Raw genomic sequence first — 24,101 nt, forward strand, 5'->3', positions numbered from 1 at the left:
TCGGGGATAGTGGAGATAAGGCCTAAAGGTCTTCTGGTGTTGCAGACGTCTATAAGCTATGGTAATCGCTTTCCATCAGGTGAGCCGTACACTAGTTTCCCGACCTAGTTGTATAAAAAAGTCCAGATCGATTAATGTGTGACTTTTAAATTTTATAATGTATGTCGAAATTAGTAAAAAATCAAAAATTATTGCTGCATTGCACTGAATGTAAACTAAGACAATATCGACATTAAGTAAGATATTATAACATTACCACTAAGATTTATTAAAACAAACAAATTTATTACACTACAAATGTCTGATTATTCAAAGCGAAATAGATCTGTTGAGCGTGTGGAGCGTCCACTGTGTCGCCTCACCAGGTTATTGTTGAAGACGAAAGGTAGATAGAGCTGGAAGGGGTCGTTGGCTCGGCGCGCGTCCAGCTCGTCCGACACCACGGACAGCTTGTAGAAAGGCTCATCGTTCAGCACCCGCCACGCCGTCAAACCCATACTGGCGGCTGACGGCTCCTACGGAACAATTGTATAAAAATATTAGACTACCCTCACTTTATGTAGATGAAACGACAGCTAGTAAGTTATTAATAACACTTTTTCTCTTGGACAGAGAAAAATACTCAAAAATTTAAAAAGAACTAAAACCCCATCACTATATTTCCTATAAGTTTTGTTAATAACTCAGAAGTGTAAGGTGAGCGTCGGGTAAGTGTTAGTTAAGTGTCGGTAAGTGTGAGTTACGTCTCTGTTGGCCCGGGCGGGGCGCGGCACGCCGGCCACGTAGAGCGAGGCGTGCGGGCGGCAGTAGCAGGCGGCCGCCACGCCGCCCGCGAACCGGAACGTGTGGTGCAGCTTGAAGCCCTCCGTCTGCGACACCAGGTAGCCGCGCAGCTGCCCGTCGAACGTCACCACCACCACCTCCCAGTTCCTACACCACAGATTATATTATACAAAAATCTCTTTCTGTCTTTTATTTATTTATTTTTATTTTATTTAAACTTTCACACACCAATACAAGGTTTTAACAATATTAAAAATGATATATACAAATAGAATTTGCATAAGTTGCAACAGGCAGCCTTATCGCTAATACAGTGACCTCTTTCAGGCAACCTTTGGGCAGAGGACTAAATAAGAAGGGATGGGGCGCAAAAATGTTATGTAACATACACATGAACATATTATACTCAAATACGTACATGTACACCACATACATATATACAGATATACACATATACATACACATATACATACACATATACATACATGTACATACATACACAAATACATATATATCTATAAAAAAACTAGATAAATTTTTATTGAAATTTTGTTTAACTCCATTAAAAAAAATTAAACTGTATTGAGTAAGCACCCTGATCTTACAATATGTATTGGAAAGCATGTTTTTTTAAGCGATTTCAAATATGTGTTATTTTCAATAATGTGTTTGCAGGCAAATGAAAAACAAAATACATAGATAGACAAAAAATTAGTCAAGTAAATATGGATTATCAAAGAGTACTTCAAAAGTTGTAATAAGATCTCGATGAAATTTAAATGTGACCACATGATAAACATCAGCTTTGAATTAAATTAAAAATTATCAAAATCGGCACACTCAGTAGAAATTTACGCGGAAATTTTTTTCGTGTTTCCCTCGATTTTAAATGATATATGGTCAAATTGAAAAACCTCTTTTGTTTAAGTCAGTTAACAAGCATTAGCTTTTTATTACTAGCGACCCGCCCCGGCTTCGAGCGGGTGCAATGCTAAATATACTACAGAATGTCTTTATTTATAGTATGAAGTTAGCTTATAGCATGGTTATTAACATAATAACAACATTCAAATATGCGTCGTTAGATTACACGTTGTTACAAAATGCATTGAAGAAATAAAGGTTCACTGCTCATCCCCGTAGGTGATAGCGTGATAATTTGCAGCCTATATGCCGACCCACCTTCTTCATAATATTCGTGCCAAATTTGAAGTAAATCCATGCAGTACTTTTAGAGTGTATCCCCATTTACATACAGACAAAAAGACAAACAGACAAAAATTCTAAAAACTATATTTTTGGCTGCGGTATCGATTGTAGATCACACCCCAAGTATTCTTTTAAAAAAATATTCAATGTACAGTTTTGACTTTCCTACCATTTTATTATATTATGTATAGATGTTACTGACATTATTTTATATAATAACTAGCTGCCTGGACAGACCAAAAGTTATTAATAAATTTTTTATTTTAAAAACTTCCGTGGGCCTTAAGGAACATACAAAAAAAAAAATAAGCCAAATTGGTCGAGCCATTCTCAAGTTATGCGCTTAGCAACATTCACTTTTTTTTATATAGATATAGAAGAATTTCTATTAAGAAACAAAAATTCTGAAATAAACGTAAATAATACCAATATTTACAACTCACCATTTTGTATCCTTAACTCTAAGTGGCATAAATATAATGTCAGAAACTGCATGTGTGTTGTCTGTACATTCTAAGCCTCCTGGCTTAGAACAATCCTGTGAATTAAAAAAAAACTTTTAACATAACATAAAAAATTATAATCAGTATAAAATCATTTGTATTATAATGTATATACAATAACAAAATTTGTTTTTCTTATACATTAATTTAACTACAATCCTTAAAACCTGCGTAGAAAGTTTATATTCACTCAATAAGGTTTTAAGCTAAAAAAAAAAAAAACAAACAAATAATTGTTTAAACTTACAGCAGGAATGTTGAAAAGATTGGATGCTGTTAAATCAAAGAAGCTTACAACACCATTGCCATAAGCTATGACTAAGAATGAACAATCAGGACTCCACACTACTTTTCTCCATTGTGAGTAGGCATCCCGAGCCACTGTAAGAATATTCCAAAAGGATAAAAAAAAAAGTTAACTTATAGCAATTCAGAACCCTTTTATTAAGTTGATTATACATTGTGCTTAGGACCACTGCCTAATTTAATAAGTTACATAATTCAAAAAAGTTTATTAGGTATATTTTATTTTTTCAAAAATAAAAATGCCATGTAGTAGCAAAGCCACTAAATTAAATTAACTAAATTACACAATTTAAATAAAAATCTTTATAAAGAGGCTTTCTAAAATTTATCATAAAAGTTTTATCTTTCTGGTTCACTTTATACTGGAAATAAAATAATTTGATGGGGGGGGAGAGGGTGGGAAACGCTACCCCTGGTACCACTGTCACACCTCGGAACCCCATGGTTATGGAGATATCCATGGTTAAAGTTTTGAGGTTAGAAGAAGAATTTCGAAAGTTAGAGGAACGCTTGGCTCCGGCACTACGGGAAGTGCAGCCCTTGCGTGCGAAAGCACGCTCACTCATGCTCCGTACAAAAAAAAACCGAATTATGGGGTTTTTGGGTGTGGAGGGTGGAGGGTGTAGGGGAATCTATACAAGGTAACACTGTCATACCTCAAAACCCCATGGTTATGGAGATATCCATGGTTAAAGTTTTGAGGTTAGAAGAAGAATTTAAAGCTATTATAATACCTTTGAGCTCGTACTGTTTGCATTGTGTGACAAATCGACACTTAAACAAAATAACGCGTCAGACATGATATTCTAATAAAATTAGTAACATTGCGTGCTAGAATATAGGTTTAGAAATTCGAAAAATACCCAAAACCGAATCGGAGCACCCCACTGTCCACGTGGTCTTGGTCTGTCCTACCCCTAGAGTGTTTTTTTTGTGCCGCGGAGGCGCGAAGGGAGGGCAGCCCTCGCCCGCCGTGCGAAAGCGCGCGAACGAATGCGTAGAGGAGACGGAGCATGAGTGAGCGTGCTTCCGCACGCAAGGGCGGAAGGGCTGCACTTCCCGTAGCGCCGGAGCCAAGCGTTCCTCTAACTTTCGAAATTCTTCTTCTAACCTCAAAACTTTAACCATGGATATCTCCATAACCATGGGGTTCCGAGGTGTGACAGTGGTATCAGGGGTAGCGTTCCCCACCCTCTCCCCCCCATCCCCCCACGGTCCCGAAATTCGGTTTTACCTAATCTAAAGCTTTACCAATTTGTTTAATAGGGTGATCTCCACTAATAATTTTTTCAATATTAAAAGTATGTTAAAAGAGGAAGATATTTTTTTTTTTTTACCTGTAGTCCTAGCTGCAATTGTGGAATACTCTGATCTCTTAGTTCGAATTTCTAATATATTGTCTGTTAGAACTGCTATGACTTTCCCTTCATCTCCTAAAGCTATATGCCATTTCTGTTGCTTTTCTTTATGCCTTTTTTATTTAAAAAAAATACACATAATTAATTAAATAAAAAAGACTGTCATTTGTAATTTAACAATTTCAACTTAATTTTTTTTCTCTACTTACGCAGTTATACTATCAATTAAACTTTTCTTTGCTCCAAAAAACTTTAACCATCGCCATAAGCTCGATATATTCTCTGGCAATATACTGTCAGGCTTTTGCTAAAAATAAAATCATGACTAGTGAATTTTCCTTTCGTTAAAAATGAATATAAATATATATAATGAAATATTTAAAATTTATAAGCCTACCAAATATTCTGGTTCGGGTTTCCATTCAGAAAACACATAAAGTTCATGCAAAATTGATTTATTTTCAGACATTGCGGGTTTATTATTTAATTAACCGCACCATATAATTATTGAAAAATGTATATATATTTTATTACATATTAATATATTATACAGATTTTCAGCAATTAATTTATGATATAGGTACTGTATTGAATTGTTGTACTTCTTTGTTGGCATTACAAGTGACACAGTAGTTACGTCTTAAAATTAAATTATTGATTATTTTCATTGATATCAATCTATGAAAACTCAAATTACAACATTTCGAGGATATTTCGTAAAAAAATGGATATATAACCAAGAAGTTAATAATAAACATGAACAAATACGAGTATCGAAAGGGCAAAATTGTAATAAATCAAACCTATTAACTATAAGAAACTACACCTTAATTTTAAAACTGAAACTAGACTGTCAAGCTTTGAGAATGAAGTACAGGCTAATTCAGAAATTGTCAAAGTCATATGTTTCTGTAGTTCAATACTGTATATAGTTCAGTTTGGTTTTAAATTAAGCGTGATTTATAATTATTTTCAAACATTTAAGACAATGAATATTCTAAGTGATGTATATAGAAAAGTGAGTATTCTAGACACCTTAGAATGTCGCTAATCTTTACATAGTATGCTCCCGCTGTCTGTATACTTAGATCTTTAAAACTACGCAACGGATTTTGATGTGGTTTTCTTTAGTAAATAGAGTTATTCCAGAGGAAGGTTTATATGTATTATAACATGCATAATATAGTAGAGGAACACTGATAGTTCTTGCAACCGTGCGAATCCGGGGCGGGTCGCTAGTTTACTAAAAAATTTATATTTTTCTTTACAGAGTTTGGTTGAAAACGACCGAAATATTTGTTTTTGGGAACAATATTTACAAAACCTCGAAGCTCTTGACTTTAGTGTATATTCGGAAAAATTAAAAGTGCCAATACTAGTTCCTATAGGAAACAAGATTCTATTTAGAGGAGCTCTTCAGCATACTAATGAAGTGACCGTTGCACTCGGAGCAGACTACTTCGCTAAATGTTCTGTAAAACAGGCTGAAGTGTTGAGGCAACGTAGAATTGCAGGTATCATTAACAAATATTTATTTTAAACTAGCTGTCTTAACTTCATACTGCCATTTTTTTTTTTAATATATATAGAGCTTGTCCTGGTGGATAACCAATAGTTTAGTACAGTGATTCAGAAGTTATGTGTGTATATACTTTTCTGCTATTCAAATGTATTTGAAAAAGTTATTCCTAATATCCATTCACATTATTCAATACAATACTTATTCCAACAGATGCAAAATCTAAACTAGAACAATACAATAAAGAAAAAAATTATCTTGAAAGTCAGATTTCATTTGGTAAAGAGAATCTTTATGGTAATCCTGGCCAAGATATAATTGAAACCTGTACTGAAGAAGAGGATCAAGCTTGGAGAAAACAACACAGAGAGAGAGTAAAGAAATACAATCAGAGTAAAGATAAAAAACAGGAAGTTGCCAGCCAGGATGAAATCACTGACGATGAACTGTGGCTAAGATTAGAAGAACTAGAGTTACAAGAAGAATTAGAAAATGATTATGAGAATACAAGAGATTATGAGAAAACAGAGGAAAACGAACCAGAAAGTGATGACAACAGTTTTGACTCCTTCATTATTAAGGTAGATGATGTCAGTAATACTCAAACAGACTTAGAAAAAACGGAAGCTCACATCATAAAAACCATTCCAGAACAAGCACCCAAGATAGGCCTGATCCAGCAAGTTATAGACAGACAAAAAATGTTGGAAAGCAAATTAAATGAGATGAAAAACAGAGAAAGAACACAAACTAAAACTGAGGAGGATTTACTATCTAGGTTAGATGAAATAGAGCAGCTTGATGAAGTCGAAGACGAAATGAATAGGTATATAATTTGTCAAATACAATAACATTATATGTAACTATTAGAATTATAGGAGAAAGGACAGAGATTAACTTGACATTTTTTTTACATAATTTACAATTGAAGTATGTCCATACTATCTTACCTTATTCTCTCTACAATTATTTGACACTCTTTGTATTCAAACTTTCTCTTAAATATAGTTATATTATTGAAATCTAGAAATTACTATGAATGTTATTAAAATGTATTTAAATTGTGGTTTCAGGTTGGAAGATATGATAGAAGGTAGTAGTGAAGATGAAACAGAAGTAAAAGAAATTGAAGCATCTCCTAAAATTAAAAAAAGCATTACATTTGCTGATGAAGACAGTGAGACGTTAGAAATAATATTTAAACATTCAGATGTTCAACCATCTAAAGAACCTTACAAATCAGATAAAGGAATCACAAAACCTAGTGATATCTATGAGGCTTATTCAAATTTGTTTATTACAGAAACAACATCAATTCTTAGAAAATCTAAGTATGAAATTGACCTTAATGTTGAAAACAATAATTATATTTTCGAAGACCCACAACCTGTAAGTCCTGTAATAGAAAAACCAGAAAACCAAACCATTCATGTAAAAGATGTTAAAGAAATCACAGATCAGAATCAAATAAAAGTAGATAGTGACAACAGACCTACAAGTCTATTCAAAAAGAGAAGACAGCAACAAAAAACGTAATCTTAATTTTGAATTTTCATACATTTCAATAAAAGACAATTATAACCCCAACCTTTTTTTGTACTACCCCTTTATTCAAAGTTTACATTAAATCCCTTAATTATCATCACATCCCAGAGGCATAATTGTACCTATTCGTTTGTTAATGACAGATTTAAGTGACAAGTGTTCGGGAGGGGCGGGAGGTGACTTTTTCGCATGCAATTACTATATACTATAAGTACGACGTAAGTAAAATAAATGTATAATTGTAATCAACCGTCAACGTAAATTTTAATGCTTTTTCGATAGAATGTGCGCGTTCCACCTAAGGTCCACAACGCCATCGATTACGACTGTTGATTTTTCTGTTCCACTAACGTAAAAAAAACCGCAATCGTTATAGGCGAATTTTATAACTGGAACGCATATTTAGGCGCTGTCAAGTGTCAGGTATCAGTTGTGTGCTCGCAATATGGCAGCATGGTAAAACCATGCAGCTGCGAGGGTTGTGTTGTTGGGAATATTTCGCATGGATTAGAGTAAAACTTAATTCAACGTGGATTCCCAAGAATTTATCGTTGCGTTTTTGCATAATCGAATGAAAGATAACTTTCACAATGTGACATTGACAGTTGTTTTTTTTTTTAATTCCCGCCACATTTTAATGAAAGCCAACTGACCCACCTATATTTTGTGAGCGATATGGTTGGGTACAGTGACGTCATCTATGACGTCGAGTGATCGCTCGGGACGACCACAGGACTTAGGTGGCACAGCAGAATGGAATGGAGCTTAGTGGAACGAGGCCAATATTGATAAAAGGTTGATGTTTCTGCATGTAAAAATGTAAATTTAAATTATTTTAATACGTGTACACAATCGATACACCCAATCATTTGAAAATTCAGCGATATCATAAAACCCTTGCTTTACTTTGTTTACATCACTTTGAGTTGTAAGGAACTTAAAAAAATCTTTCATTTTTCATGCCAATAGGGCACTAGCCAATAGGCACTTTAACTACAATTCTAGATACAGACTGTTGGCAAATATCCATGACTATACTTTACCTTTCAGTTTCTGTAAAGATAAAGGTTACTTTTTAGTAAATGGCGGTAGGACCATAGTAAGGTCGAGTACTAAATAGTCCTCTAGTACCTCTCTTCCTCTAGTACCTGTCTGAAGACAAAAGTCTTCAACCAGTGTGTGTTGCCAGTGATGACATATGGATCCGAGACGTGGTCACTAAATATAGGCCTCATAAGAAGGCTTAAAGTCACTCAGCGGGCGATGGAGAGGGCAATGCCGATCCGTAGGAGAACCAAGGTAACCGACATTGCTCGAAGGATTGCACAGCTGAAGTGGCAATGGGCAGGACACATAGCTCGACGAACCGATGGCCGATGGGGCGGAAAGGTTCTTGAGTAGCGACCTCATACCGGGTGCCGCAGCGTTGGCAGGCCCCCCGCGAGGTGGACCGACAATCTGGTCAGGGTCGCGGGAAGCTGCTGGATGCGTACTGCGCAGAAGCGATTGTCGTGGAAAGCTTTAGGGGAGGCTTATGCCCAGCAGTGGGCGTCTTTGAGCTGATGATGATGACCTCTCTTCTTACGATGACTCAGGTCAGGTTCCAACATTGCTAATATTACGTGTTTTACTTACTGTATAAGGTGTAAGCCTATACCGAGAATAAAATTCAGATGCGTATTTCATAAAAGGATCTGAAAAGTCGCGTAAATACAGCCTTGGTCCTGATTCTCTAAGTCTTCTTGAATAATTCACAAATTTTTCTAAATCAGCGCCGCGTGCGTTGCGGACACTTAGTGGAACGCGGCCTTATTTAAATCTGTAGTTCGTAATCGTTTAAATTTAATTATATACTTTATTATTATTATATACTTTATTGCACTAAAAATAATGTACAGAGAATTTATACAAAAAAGTTGATGGCAAAGGTGGACTTATCTCTAGAAGAGATCTCTTCCAGTCAACCAATGTTCATGAGAGAGAGTGTCATATAGCGGGGAACACAGTGCAAGAATTAATAACGTAATAGCTAAAGAACTGTAATATATTACATACTTACAGGTATAAATACAGGTATAATACAATTTAATTGAAGTATATATATTTTTTATAGTAATCATTAAACCATATAGACTCTTTGATTAAACTTAAACGTCTCTGAGTGCGGCAGTAAATTATAAAGTGGGTTAGTATATACTAAAATCCTTCTCCTACATAGGGAAAAAGGCCTATGCCCAGTAGTGGGATATTACCGGCTAAAACGTATAAAGCGAATATATTAAAAAAAATTACAGTAGCTCCTTGGTACAGTTTGCAGTATCTACTCTCCTTGCCGCCCCGAGTCTGGTTTTAATATATGAATTTATTGATGTAGTTATTGATGAAGCTTTAGATTAGGTAAAACCGAATTTCGGGACCGTGGGGGATGGGGGGGGGTGGGGAACGCTACCCCTGGTACCACTGTCACACCTCAGAACCCCATGGTTATGGAGATATCCATGGTTAAAGTTTTGAGGTTAGAAGAAGTATTTCGAAAATTAGAGGAACGCTTGGCTCCGGCGCTGCGGAAGCACGCTCACTCATGCTCCGTCTCCTCTACGCATTCGTTCGCGCGCTTTCGCACGGCGGGCGAGGGCTGCCCTCCCTTCGCGCCTCCGCGGCACAAAAAAAACACTCTAGGGGTAGGACAGACCAAGACCACGTGGACAGTGGGGTGCTCCGATTCGGTTTTGGGTATTTTTCGAATTTCTAAACCTATATTCTAGCCCGCAATGTTACTTATTTTATTAGAATATTATGTCTGACGCGTTATTTTGTTTAAAAGTGTCGATTTGTCACACAATGCAAACAGTACGAGCTCAAAGGTATTATAATAGCTTTAAATTCTTCTTCTAACCTCAAAACTTTAACCATGGATATCTCCATAACCATGGGGTTTTGAGGTGTGACAGTGTTACCTTGTATAGATTCCCCTACGCCCTCCACCCTCCACACCCAAAAACCCCATAATTCGGTTTTTCTAATTCGGTTTTACCTAATCTAGATCTTAGCCTAGTTATTTTTCTATCTCGTATTCCATTAGAAATACAGATTTTAATATTTGTAAATAAGTTAACAATAAACAACAATAAGGCAAGATATATTAACTGAGCCGCATTATGCTCTGTAATTGGAAAAAGAGCTATTGCATTTTAGTTATTCCAAAATCATTTATTTTTTTATTTTTCTATGCTTTGCATATGACAGTTATGACATTGACGAACTAAAGAAAACAGCTCACAGCAATAGTAATTGCAGGCGAATTATAGGTTATGTCTTTGATATATTATTTATAATTTATCTTTGTATAAATAAAGAAAAAAATTATACTCATTCAGTATTTATACTGTGCACAATGCTGTCTCGTAATATGAGATTTTTAGCGCGACGTTATTCTCAAGCGGTTACATTTAGAACAACAGAATCTTCACCTGTAAGTACTTAATATTATTTTGTAAGTAAATAGATATTAAATTTGATAGAAAATTAATTGATAATTCGTCATATCTTAATTTAAATTTGCTATTGTTTTCAGTCACAGCACAATGAAAACCAGATAGGTTTATTTTACTCTCTGAACAATGATTTATGTAAGCAATTGTTTGCCCACGGGGGCCTTCCCAAAAGCTACATGAAACAGACTAAGACCTTCACAGAAACAACTCTAATGGTCCGTCTACCAGCTTTGGAGATCATGGACTGTATTAAAGCAACAGATTTAAACAAACCAGCCATCCGATATTTGTTATGTATCCTTTTAAAAATCTTTTTTTTTTTATATAGTTTTGTGAGTAAATTCATAAAAGGTTTGAATGAATCAATGTTTGAATCTGATTAAAATTTGGTCTAGACAGTTATTAATTTTCCTGGAAAAATAAATGTACAGTACCTCTTGACACAAACCTATTTGAACAGTCATAAGCAACAGCCAATAAAGCCTTAACCAATGGACATTTTTATACTCTTCATGGCAATCTTTAACAACATTTACCACAATTTGTTATTATGTTGAAGGTGACAAGAGAACTTGTCTCTAAAAAAGATCTCCAGTTTTACCCTAGTGGTGAGAGATAGTGTTACTGCTAAGCACAGCAGTCAAAGATGAAAAAAAAGTTAGATAAACAATATTAATTAACTTTATGTATAATTTTTTTAACAGTATTGTTTCATGTGCAATGTATTTGAAACTTTTTTTTAATCTTAGAATTATATTGTTGTAAATAGATTCCTTAGTGTTACCAGATGGTGAAATAGGAGCAGGTAAATCTTTGACTCTGGCTCATCTTCTTCATTATGCATATGAAGATGGCTACCTCATCGTTCATGTCCCTTGGGGTAAGTATTTGTTAAAAAAATATTTTATAACATTAATTTGAGGAGATTATTATTATTACCCATGCAAATATTTTAAGTTATTGAAATAAACTTTTCATTTAAAACTTTTACACTCAACATATAATGTCATTACACAATTTATATTACAAAAGCTTGCCATGAGATTTAATTATTTGTATTTACTTAGTTTGAAATTTTTTTAACTAGTCAATCACATCAACTTATTTAGTTTACCTATAGGTTAATCTCGCGAAGATATATGCTTCAAAATTGAGTGCAATTCAGATGCCACCATAACAGATACTTACTGAGGAACAACCGAAATTTTGTTTTGGCCAAAAATCAAGCTTCGGCCTTAAGTTTCAGTTTCGGTCAAAAAACCAAGGCCAAAATTTCGGTTTTGTTTTCGGCTAAAAAACCAGTTTCGGTCTGACAATAATACATTGCCAGTTAAATAAAAGCTTTTAGTAAGAAAAATAGAGTCAACTTTGAAAATTCAATATATTTAATTTTAAAATATTTTTATCATTAAAAGTAAAATATAAATGTTATGTAAATGTAAAAAAATATATAATTCGTAAATATCCTTGAGGCTATTTTAAATTTACACTGTGTATACATTTTTCAAAAAAGATACAAAAAAATATGATTTTAATACATCAAATTAAATAAAAAAAATTGTATTATTATTGATTTTTTAGTGTCGGAATGGTTGCGACGTGTGCCTCGCCATAAGGAAATGTCTAATTCATTGACACATGAAGGTTTTGTTGATTTGCCCCTTGATGCTGCAGCATGGCTGCTACATTTTAAGACGCAAAACCAAATTCACTTAAAAAAGAGCGATGTAAGTAAATATTTTGTAATATTTTAAGTAAAATTGTCTCAAGTTTGTAGCAACTTCTTTGTTTGCATCTGTACATAATTGTGTTTGCAAGCAAATGAAAAAAAAAACCGACTTCAATTATATCGACAAGTAATACAACGTAGGTAGACGAAAAAATAGTGAAGTAAATACGCATTATCAAAGATTACTCCAAAAGTTGTAATCAGATCTCGATGAAATTTAAATGTGACCACATGATAAATATCGGTTTTCGATTAAATTAAAAATCATCAAAATTGGTACACCCAGTAAAAAGTTATGCGGATTTTCGAGAGTTTCGCTCGATTTCTCGAGGATCCCATCATCAAATCCTGGTTTCCTTGTCATGGTACCACACCAGGGATATCTCCTTTCCAACAAAAAAAAAAGAATTATCAAAATCGGTTCATAAACGACGAAGTTATCCCCGAACATACATTATTATTAACATACATAAAAAAATATATATATAATATATACAGTCGAATTGAGTAACCTCCTCCTTTTTTGAAGTTGGTTAAAAAATATATAAAGAAATAAATGATATAAAAATGTGTATAAAGTTTTGATATACATCCCAATAATTCAGTTTCAATGGCTTTTCAATCACTCAAATCATTTTATAAAGTTTTCATTATTTCTATTCAACTAATTTATTTGTAGCATAAAAAAAATGTAGAGAGGCTTAAGCCAAACTCTTAGTATTAGCCTATATTGTACTACGGCCCCTAGTTCTAAGATGACCATAGATATTTAAAAATTTTTAATGTTCTTAATTAACATGCATTTTTAAACCAACTTTTTTTAAATAGGATGATGTTTCTAGATGTGTTTAAAAATATATATAAACTTCATCTTTGTACGGTAGTATTTATATACGATATATATTTTTTCAAACAGTTAAAAATATCAAAAGAATATGTGTGGAGCAAACGTGAGATTACACCAGAAGGGGCACCTTTAGCTGAACTTGTGGAACACGGGATCACACGTGTGAAATACGCGTGTGACGTCGTCGATGCGCTCGTCAACGAAATTAAAATACTCTCTAACAGTAAACAGTAAGGAATACATCTATACTATATACAAATAAATAAAATCAGAGTGTCTGTTTGTAATATTAAAATAACCGCTTTTTATTAAATGTATATGGATGCATATACATATATATAATGTATATGGATACACGGTACATATACCAAAATAACGTTTCTTATAATTTTTGTCTGTCTGTTTGTTCCGGCTAATATCTGAAACGGCTGGACCAATTTTGACCAGAGTTTCACTAGTAGATAGCTTATGTAATAAGAAGTAACTTAGGCTACTTTTATTTTAGAAATTTATTCATTTTATACTATTAAACGAGCAATTCTTGTACATATATAATCTGAATCTCGGAAACAGCTCCAACGATTTTCATGAAATTTAGTATGCTGGGGATTTCTGGGGAGATAAATAAATCTAGCTAGGATTTATTGTTAAAAAATGTCGTTTTATCCCTCCTCCCTTTTTAGGCAATGAAAAAATGGCTACAATATCATTAGAATAAGAAGGTAAATTTCGCAATTGTCAATAAAGTTGTAATAGCTCAGATTGGAAATCGGCAGGTCGCGATCGGCCGAAAAGACCACGGTTCAAATCTCATGTTTTCGGATCAATTATAATTTCATCTTTTTTTTTTCTAATTGCACTCGTTATTTTTATTTAAATAGCCAGTTCATATTTTTTATTAAGTATTATGTTTGGTAATATCGGAAAATATTATTACATTTTATCAATATAATTCGTATTTAAATTTGATTTCCAAAACACACTATTTACCAAAAATACCGAGCTAAGCTCGGTCACCTAGGTACTTTTGTAAATCTGCGAACTTAACAATAGCTTTTTATTAAATTCCACGCGGACGAAGTCGCGGGCGCAGCTACTATATATATAAATAAATAAATAAAAGCTTCACACTCAGTATACCTATATAAAGTTATAATTAATTATTGTCTTCTGGAAAAAAAATTAGCACTTATAAAGTTATGTACATCCTTGTAGTGCTATTGGCTCCTGAATTCTTGCCTGATTTCAAATAAACCATCATTTATTAAAACTTGCATTATAGATTCAAAAAAATATATCTATATTCCAATGAGTCAGTATTTTTTTTTTCAGTAATATTTTCTTCCTTTATAATGTTGATAATTTAACAATGCTGATAGTTTCAATTTAGACTAAAAGACTGGTTTTTATTAAGTTTCATTAAATATATTTCTCTCTATTTCAGATGCAAGACATTTGTAGCAATTGATGGTTTCAACACATTTTTCGAACCTCTAACACGATTGAGGACACCAACCAAGAAGAAAGTGGCCTCTGAGGAAGTCACTTTAACATCTTCTTTTATGGAACTTACTAAAAATGATTGGGTCAATATTAAATTTTTAAAATATAATAAAGAAACAATTACATAAATATCTCTGACTTAAGTTATAATATCTTTGTTTTTTCTTGTAGGTAAATGGAGTCATAGTTTTAACTGCAGACCAGCTGGGAGTACCACTAGAACATCAAGAAAGTTATCTACCTAAATATTTACTTTACAAAAAGGTTATTATGATTTTATCAAATCAACGTGTTTAATTTACAATGAAAGCTTAGTTATATTATGTTACCAATTGCCTAGTTGAAAAGTGTTTTTCTAGTAAAACTAGTTTAATCAAAGAGTGTAGCAGTATAAGCACGGGTCAGATGCCCCTGGGGGAATTTATGTCAAAATTTTGATGACGAAATCACCGTGTTAAGAGGAACATTTCCCTAGGTTACCACACCTCTGAATGCGCTAGTTTTTCAAAAAAAAATTTTTTTCAAATTTTGAAAAAAAATTTTTTTTTCCTTTGCAATATAATATTTATTTGTAATTTTTCTACCAATCGCTAGATACACTAAAGAAGCATTAAATAAGGTACTTTTGAAGTCTTCGCAGCATTTGATATATCGGAATATCACAAATTCAAAATTTTAAAATTTTAAATCTCACGTATTTTAAGAGACACTATCACGAATTTTTTTGTATAAATAGCCCTTACTACGCTCTATAAAATATATTTTTTTCAAAATTTTCTCTAGGGTAGATCAGTGTTAAAAAAAATATTATTACTATCCTGATATGAATAATTGAGCATCTGAGCAAGTAATACTGCTATAATTTTTAAATGTAATTTTAATATTTACGATATTAATAATTATAACAGTAAGAAATTGATGTGCGATTTTTGTTTTTTATGTTTAAATTTTTTTTATAATTCTTAATGATGAACTTTTACTTGTTTTATGCATTAAGTTGTATTTCTACTCAAGAGGCATGAAAATTAAAAGATTATTTTAGCTACGTCTAAAGAAATTCTTTTAGTTTGTGTTTTATTTGGGAATGTTTTATATGAGGTTAATTTATATGTATATTGTTACTATTGTAGTTCTCGGTTTATTGTTACATTTGTTTCGAGCGAGCATCTAGTCGTCGCTCCCAATACGCGACATTTTTATCACTCTGCATTTTTATCAACGAAGATAAATAGCTAAGATCACATGAAATGTTACTATTTAAATACAATGTCACTATGTTACATTACTGAGTTTTCGCCTTTAAATGTTAGTTTTAAATAATTTATTTAAAATTATTTTTATTCAAAATCACAGTATAAAAATATTAGAATCACTATATCAGAATCACTAATTTTGAACTATATGGCAGTCAACTTCGTAATAAGATGATTTCGTATCAGCAGACAAAAGAAACATACGTTTAGACCGCGAATTCAAGAAAACAACAAAGTAAACAAACACGCATCAACTTGTCGCGTATTGGGAGCGACGACTAGATGCTCGCTCGAAACAAATGTAACAATAAACCGAGAACTAAAATAGTAACAATATACATATAAATTAACCTCATATAAAACATTCCCAAATAAAACACAAACTAAAAGAATTTCTTTAGACTAAAATAATCTTTTAATTTTCGTGCCTCTTGAGTAGAAATACAACTTAATGCATAAAACAAGTAAAAGTTCATCATTAAGAATTATAAAAAAAAAATTAAACATAAAAAACAAAAATCGCACATCAATTTCTTACTGTTATAATTATTAATATCGTAAATATTAAAATTACATTTAAAAATTATAGCAGTATTACTTGCTCAGATGCTCAATTATTCATATCAGGATAGTAATAATATTTTTTTTAACACTGATCTACCCTAGAAAAAATTTTGAAAAAAATATATTTTATAGAGCGTAGTAAGGGCTATTTATACAAAAAAATTCGTGATAGTGTCTCTTAAAATACGTGAGATTTAAAATTTTAAAATTTTGAATTTGTGATATTCCGATATATCAATTGTTGCGAAGACTTCAAAAGTACCTTATTTAATGCTTCTTTAGTGTATCTAGCGATTGGTAGAAAAATTACAAATAAATATTATATTGCAAGAGAAAAAAAAAATTTTTTTCAAAATTTGAAAAAAAATTTTTTTTGAAAAACTAGCGCATTCAGAGGTGTGGTAACCTAGGGAAATGTTCCTCTTAACACGGTGATTTCGTCATCAAAATTTTGACATAAATTCCCCCAGGGGCATCTGACCCGTGCTTATACTGCTACACTCTTTATTAATTCTAATTACATTCATTAAAACTACCTATTTTTAAGCACTTAGTAGTCAGAGTTCTATTCTGGAATGTATTATAAATAACTTTAAAAATATATTAATTGGTAAAAAACAATTTCATATCCATAATGATGATGTTATATTTATTTATTTATAATCACAGAATATATAATACCTAATTTAACTATGTGAACATTTTAGGGATTTGAACACATAGACCCCTTCGTGCCTGTGGAAGTAGGAAGATACAGTGAACGAGAGTTCCTTGCCTGTGCAAACTACTACAGAGACAGGTTGTGGTTGAGAGGTCCTCCAGAAACAGAAGTGGAACTCAAGCTTGCCAGCGCCTGCAACCCTTACAAATTCATGGAGATGTGTGCTCCATTATAAGAATAATTTTTTGTATTATGTAGAATATTGTTAATAAATGTTTAGTTACTATTAAAATTTTCAATTCAAAAAATGAATCCATCATCTTAAAAAAAATTTAAGTAGTATGACTTAGTTATTTAAATGTTATTTTTTACAGTATTGTCCAATGACAGATTTAAGTTGACCATATTATTTACAAGTTTAATAAAATTAAATAATTTATTTAGTATTATCTATTATTATTTTACATATAAAATTATGATCTTAAATGAAGGTTTTACTGTGATATTCTAGAAAATATTTTAAATAATAGACAGGTTAATTTTAATAATTTACTTTGCCATACACAGTATCTACAGGACTCTTAAAATATGCTTAAACATTGTAGCCGACGATGTGACGCTTTCCAATACATTCTCCAACAAAGAACCAGAAAAGCACCTCAGCACCAACCAGGGTGTTAAGAGTAGCTTGCTTGACTGTCTGCTGTTTCCATGCTCCAGATTTAGCGCTGCTGATCAATTTGCTGATACCAGCTTTGATTTGAGGGATTTCGCTCAATTTGGGTGGTGCCAATTCTACTCTTGCGTATTTCATGAAGATGTTAAACTTTGGCCTTGCGTTAGCAAGTGCCGCTAAAAAAAAAAAAGAATCTGTTCAAAATGTTTGCTAAATTTATCCGTAATTCATTAGCAAAATATATAACCTTTAATTTTCAACATAAATTACATAACTATAATATTAACGAATTTGCGAATACCGAATTAATATAAATACATACTGTTGATTAAGGAAGGCAATTTAGCGACTGCACCGGCCATGGCTGTTATTAATTAAAACAGTTGAAGTTATTTCCTCTTCTTTTTAATTTTGGAATATGTATTCAGAAATCTGAGGGTAAGGGCAAAGTATAGAAATCTGTCAAATATCAGTTTTAACAGATTGTCAATGTCAAGAAATTAATGCATATTAAATAGCTCAAATTATACGTTCAATTTAACTTTAAGTACTGTCCCTATATGAGCTATAATTATGATTTATTTAAAAATAATAATAAATAATAGTTAAAAAACTATAAAAATGCGATTTTATAAATAAACCAAACTAAAAAGGAAGAATTTTGTCAAATAGTGAGCGTCCTCGTCATCTACCGTGTATTGTCATCGGTCCTCCAAAAGTCTAATAAGTTTAAATGAAATGTTTTAATGCACCTTTGAAATGGATGGCAGTCGGTTACAAACATACAGGTGAAGTTAACAAAAAACATGGTTTTACATGTTTTTTATTAAACCGTGTGGCGTCGTGGGTCACCAGATAGAAACGAAGTTCCTTATTATAAAATGTTAATTTTAAGTTCTATTCGATAAAAAATCGGTATAAAGAAAATAATTATTTGGGTATACATTTTTTATTGTGACTTTTTTTTCGATAAAAAGAACTATTTTACAAAATTATTATAACACGTATTTTATTAACAAAGATTTAAAAAAATATATAATAATTATTGAAGGATATAACAATAATTATAGTAAACTGCAATAATACAACAGTCATCACCAGACTATCATTAGACACTATACCTTTATATACTTATTGTTAGACACTGTATGTTACATACTACTACATATAAGAGTTATAAGACTATACATCAGAATCGTTTGCTTTTATTTAACGTTGTGAACGTTTTTTGCTGGCTGGATTTCTTGCTGAAAAATATGAATATTCTCATATTTTATTATTCAGTCTATGTTTTTAAACATTCAAACTTGATTGCATCACTAATCTAATTCAGTACATCCATCTTTGATTTACATTTTACCGTGGCTCCACACATGGCTATTTGTGTTTGCGTATTTGCCATATTTGACAAATAACTTCCATGTGTAGAGAGTGTATTTGCCAAATTTATTGCCGTATTAACCTATTTGGCAAATATGGCCAATAACAAATACGGCTTACCGAACTTCTGTCGGTTTTGCAAGGCACATCAAAGGCCAATATCAAAAAATATGTTTAATTTTTTGATATTTGGCTCCATGTGTAGACGGTCGTATCGTCTATTTGCCCGTACGTCAAATATTTTGTCAAAAACAACAAATACTGAACAGCAAACACAAATAGCCATGTGTGGAGCCACCTTTAGAATTTAGACCAAAGTTGCAACATTTTTCTGCTACGTCGATGATTTTCTGTCAAAGAGAAGCCGGCGTTCAAATATTATGAATAGATTTATTTTCTAATTTTAATTGGAAGCCCTTAAAAACTTCCATTTACTTGAGAGAAACAGAAGCTACATTAGTTTTCGTAGTTTGTTTTTCTTTTTACAATGTCCCGTTGTTGTGAGTATGATTGTTTTTATGACATGTCATATCGACTTCGCGTGGCTTGGTCATTTTTTTTAATTAGATATCACAAAAATATGTTCAATTTATTGATTTATTGTTTTATAAATTATTTCTTTAATAAAATTCTGAAATATTACTCTTTTTTGTGTTCTAATAGGATTGTTTTGATATCGATTTATTATGGCCACGTCATACTTCCTAGCAAGCTATCACCGGCATTTTATGATGGTTTTAATCATCGGCGTATTTTAAAATTCAGCATGTAACATCCCACAACTGGGCGTAGGCCTTTGTTTCCATATAAGAGAAGGATTGGAGTTTAATCCAGCACGCTCCACTGCGAGTTAGCAGATATATTCCCTACATAAGTAACGATTGCTATCAGATATTGATGATAACAACCGGGACCGACGGCTTTTCGTGCTCTCCGAGGCACGGTAGGGAGATCCACTAGGACAAATATCCAAACCATAAAGAAATATTTGTACTTACACAAATATCCATCCCAAGCAGGAATTTAACCCACAAACCATCGGTGTTTTATTTCGTTTAGCGCCCTGAGTAATTTTTATTTGGCGCCCATAAATTAAGGGAATAAAAACAGGTATGTTTTAGGAATTTGACATTCTGGAAAATAATAGATTAATAAAATTATCGACTGATTTTTTAAATGTTTCAGCTGACCTGTTTTTGCCCAACTATTTCATAAAATAATAGAGTCCAAGAGAAAATATCTGAAGCATATTTCAAGTGTTTCACGTTCCTAGTACATATGCTTGGCTTGCCGCCCCTCATGCCTGGCTTGCGCTGCTTTAGATCCCCTTTTAGCCCAAGGGTAAATACGCTCATGGTTTTAATATCATTTGAATTTTGCAGTAATACCACTATTCGTGCTCAGTTTATTAGCTGTTAGCAATGCAATATTACAAGGAACAGTAGATGTGAAACGACTTCAAGGAATACTTGAGGAGGGATTGAAAAGTAATGATATCAGTTCATTTTATTACTCTGTAAAAGGCCTTACACAACTTAAAGCCAAATTACCAGATCTCTGTGATGTAAGTAAACTTTGAAATGTTATTCAACTAAAAATCTTCAAAGAGAATCTATACTTATTTACCTTAAAATGAGAAAAGTGAAGAATTCAGACTAGAACTTTAGCACATTTTTTGTTTCAATTTAATTATGCCTTTCAGATCATTAAAAACTATAAATTTGATGAAAAAAATGTTGAGCAAGTATTTTATATCACGAATGCAGCAGCTTTGTCTGAATGCCAGAATTCACTTATGCCTAATGTACTTAGTGCTCCAACGCTAGTTCTAGACAGGCAAGATTCAAGTCTTCAAGAAATATATTGGGCAGTGTACTCACTGAAGGCCATGGGAAGAGGCACAGTTTTCGATAAAGAGGATGCTTTGAAGAATCTTATTCAATTGTTGAAAAAAGATGACACACCAGCTAAGTATGTATTCATTTTATTAGTACTAATAATGAAATATAAATAAATATAGTGTTACTTTAATTGACGTATACTCATAAATTTTTTTATATAATTATGTAAAACATGTGTAATTTTGTCGTACCTAAAATACGAACAATATATTTTATTTCGATTAGCAACTGCAATATTATTATTGCAAAATTTAAAAAAATATGGCAGTGTGAAATTTGCCATGTCAGCTAGCATTACATAAAAATAAAAAGTAACTTAGTAAATAGTACTTGTGTAAAGTCAAGGCAAGTTGCTAGTTACTATTAACATTATAATACCACTCCCGTAGTTCACCCGTGTTAATTTGAGAAAAAATAGGGTACTTAAATACTATATAGCATATAGCCTTCCTCAAGAAATGGACTATCCAACATAAAAAGTATTTTTCAACCACTAGCTCCTGAAATTAATATGTTTAAATGAACTTCAGCTTTACAATATTAGTATAGATAGTAATTGTGCTAGCCCCCTACTTACTGATAAAATATGTTCTTATTTCTTTCCTATCAGTTATGGCTACTTGTTCGCTCTATGCGAGCACATCGGCTGCGAGGCGTGGACGGGTACTCACGCCGAGAGTGCTCTGCTGGCCGCGGACGAGACTGACGGTCGTGCGCTGCACTTTGATGGAGGTCTGCCCGTCACCTCCTTCTTGCTCACATCTATATTGAGGTACAATGCATATTAAGCACACCACCACCTACCTATAATTACACTACTACATACTTTTTGTTATTGATACTTCAACATGCAATTATTTTAGAATTTTCCATTGTAATTAGGTTGTTACAACTATTACATACCTCAGAGAATGAATTGAGTTTTTATAAATCAGATCAAAGTCAGATGCCTATTTTAAAACGAGTTCTTTATTATCCCTAGCGTCACCCTATTTAAAGGGTCAGATGTGTTGTTGGAGAAAATTGTTAACCTTTTATAATTTTATGGTTTTAGGGATTGGTCCAGAAGTTTTGGAGACCTTGTAACAATATTTAAAAGTAGTGGCTACTAATTTCAGGTCAAGGTGCTGAATAAGCCACCGAAGAGAATATTATTATTATTGTTGTTACATTTTATGTAATTTTATGGTGATTCGCCTTTTACGCTCCCTTAATATGTCCCAGAAACAATTTATATCACAAAAAAGTTTTAAGCGATCACTTGATTAAGTGAAATGACCTTGGAACAATAATTAAAAGTGGTCGGTATTGATTGCAGGACGTACAAGTCGCTGAAGAAGCCGTCCCCGCTGAGCGCGGAGCAGCGCCACAAGTTCGGCGCGTACCTGCTGTCGCGGCGCTCCGTCACGTCGCCGCGCGGCGCCGCGCTGCTGCTGGACGCCGCGCTCGCGCTCGCCGACGACCAGGTGCGGCCGCGGCCAGGCGCTAGGTGTTAGGGTAATGTGGTGTGATGACACACTTGCCACTCACCACTAGGACGCCGCGCTCGCGCTCGCCGACGACCAGGTGCGGCCGCGGCCAGGCGCTAGGTGTTAGGGTAATGTGGTGTGATGACACACTTGCCACTCACCACTAGGACGCCGCGCTCGCGCTCGCCGACGACCAGGTGCGGCCGCGGCCAGGCGCTAGGTGTTAGGGTAATGTGGTGTGATGACACACTTGCCACTCACCACTAGGACGCCGCGCTCGCGCTCGCCGACGACCAGGTGCGGCCGCGGCCAGGCGCTAGGTGTTAGGGTAATGTGGTGTGATGACACACTTGCCACTCACCACTAGGACGCCGCGCTCGCGCTCGCCGACGACCAGGTGCGGCCGCGGCCAGGCGCTAGGTGTTAGGGTAATGTGGTGTGATGACACACTTGCCACTCACCACTAGGACGCCGCGCTCGCGCTCGCCGACGACCAGGTGCGGCCGCGGCCAGGCGCTAGGTGTTAGGGTAATGTGGTGTGATGACACACTTGCCACTCACCACTAGGACGCCGCGCTCGCGCTCGCCGACGACCAGGTGCGGCCGCGGCCAGGCGCTAGGTGTTAGGGTAATGTGGTGTGATGACACACTTGCCACTCACCACTAGGACGCCGCGCTCGCGCTCGCCGACGACCAGGTGCGGCCGCGGCCAGGCGCTAGGTGTTAGGGTAATGTGGTGTGATGACACACTTGCCACTCACCACTAGGACGCCGCGCTCGCGCTCGCCGACGACCAGGTGCGGCCGCGGCCAGGCGCTAGGTGTTAGGGTAATGTGGTGTGATGACACACTTGCCACTCACCACTAGGACGCCGCGCTCGCGCTCGCCGACGACCAGGTGCGGCCGCGGCCAGGCGCTAGGTGTTAGGGTAATGTGGTGTGATGACACACTTGCCACTCACCACTAGGACGCCGCGCTCGCGCTCGCCGACGACCAGGTGCGGCCGCGGCCAGGCGCTAGGTGTTAGGGTAATGTGGTGTGATGACACACTTGCCACTCACCACTAGGACGCCGCGCTCGCGCTCGCCGACGACCAGGTGCGGCCGCGGCCAGGCGCTAGGTGTTAGGGTAATGTGGTGTGATGACACACTTGCCACTCACCACTAGGACGCCGCGCTCGCGCTCGCCGACGACCAGGTGCGGCCGCGGCCAGGCGCTAGGTGTTAGGGTAATGTGGTGTGATGACACACTTGCCACTCACCACTAGGACGCCACGCTCGCGCTCGCCGACGACCAGGTGCGGCCGCGGCCAGGCGCTAGGTGTTAGGGTAATGTGGTGTGATGACACACTTGCCACTCACCACTAGGACGCCGCGCTCGCGCTCGCCGACGACCAGGTGC

At 34.8% G+C, this 24,101-nt stretch overlaps 5 protein-coding genes across 5 annotated transcripts in view; 3 read left to right on the top strand and 2 right to left on the bottom strand.

Moving 5' to 3' along the window:
- LOC123670261 overlaps window positions 1–4,628 on the bottom strand; it is a 68,112-nt gene extending 63,484 nt beyond the window's left edge. The window contains exons 1-7 of the mRNA XM_045603804.1: window positions 4,557–4,628; window positions 4,369–4,466; window positions 4,139–4,272; window positions 2,743–2,876; window positions 2,436–2,530; window positions 744–930; window positions 363–515 (exon numbers count right to left, since the gene is read on the bottom strand). Of these exons, the coding sequence (XP_045459760.1) occupies window positions 363–515; window positions 744–930; window positions 2,436–2,530; window positions 2,743–2,876; window positions 4,139–4,272; window positions 4,369–4,466; window positions 4,557–4,628 (873 nt within the window). The remainder of the gene's footprint in view (window positions 1–362; window positions 516–743; window positions 931–2,435; window positions 2,531–2,742; window positions 2,877–4,138; window positions 4,273–4,368; window positions 4,467–4,556) is intronic.
- A 395-nt stretch (window positions 4,629–5,023) lies between these two features.
- Window positions 5,024–7,265, top strand: LOC123665489 (unconventional prefoldin RPB5 interactor 1). Its single transcript, XM_045599816.1, has 4 exons — window positions 5,024–5,177; window positions 5,430–5,673; window positions 5,892–6,504; window positions 6,752–7,265. Exons 1-4 carry the CDS (start codon window positions 5,148–5,150, stop codon window positions 7,212–7,214), a joined length of 1,350 nt encoding a protein of 449 aa, XP_045455772.1. The 5' UTR covers window positions 5,024–5,147; the 3' UTR covers window positions 7,215–7,265.
- A 3,327-nt stretch (window positions 7,266–10,592) lies between these two features.
- LOC123655059 (28S ribosomal protein S29, mitochondrial) lies at window positions 10,593–17,560 on the top strand. Its single transcript, XM_045590899.1, has 8 exons — window positions 10,593–10,695; window positions 10,798–11,011; window positions 11,505–11,597; window positions 12,299–12,444; window positions 13,363–13,523; window positions 14,738–14,879; window positions 14,968–15,060; window positions 17,321–17,560. The coding sequence occupies exons 1-8, from the start codon at window positions 10,618–10,620 to the stop codon at window positions 17,507–17,509; spliced, it is 1,116 nt and encodes a 371-aa protein (XP_045446855.1). The 5' UTR covers window positions 10,593–10,617; the 3' UTR covers window positions 17,510–17,560.
- A 252-nt stretch (window positions 17,561–17,812) lies between these two features.
- Window positions 17,813–18,452, bottom strand: LOC123655068 (ATP synthase subunit g, mitochondrial). Its single transcript, XM_045590909.1, has 2 exons — window positions 18,273–18,452; window positions 17,813–18,126 (listed from the first exon to the last, which is right to left on the bottom strand). Exons 1-2 carry the CDS (start codon window positions 18,310–18,312, stop codon window positions 17,867–17,869), a joined length of 300 nt encoding a protein of 99 aa, XP_045446865.1. The 5' UTR covers window positions 18,313–18,452; the 3' UTR covers window positions 17,813–17,866.
- Window positions 18,453–19,642: 1,190 nt separating this feature from the next.
- Window positions 19,643–24,101, top strand: part of LOC123665593 (dolichyl-diphosphooligosaccharide--protein glycosyltransferase subunit 2) — a 10,933-nt gene continuing 6,474 nt past the window's right edge. Inside the window, exons 1-5 of the mRNA XM_045599907.1 lie at window positions 19,643–19,830; window positions 20,713–20,894; window positions 21,033–21,301; window positions 21,842–22,003; window positions 22,550–22,697. Of these exons, the coding sequence (XP_045455863.1) occupies window positions 19,818–19,830; window positions 20,713–20,894; window positions 21,033–21,301; window positions 21,842–22,003; window positions 22,550–22,697 (774 nt within the window). The 5' untranslated portion in view covers window positions 19,643–19,817. The remainder of the gene's footprint in view (window positions 19,831–20,712; window positions 20,895–21,032; window positions 21,302–21,841; window positions 22,004–22,549; window positions 22,698–24,101) is intronic.

The sequence above is a fragment of the Melitaea cinxia genome, chromosome 1, assembly GCF_905220565.1.
Source record: "Melitaea cinxia chromosome 1, ilMelCinx1.1, whole genome shotgun sequence".
Classification (NCBI taxonomy): Eukaryota; Metazoa; Arthropoda; class Insecta; order Lepidoptera; family Nymphalidae; genus Melitaea; species Melitaea cinxia.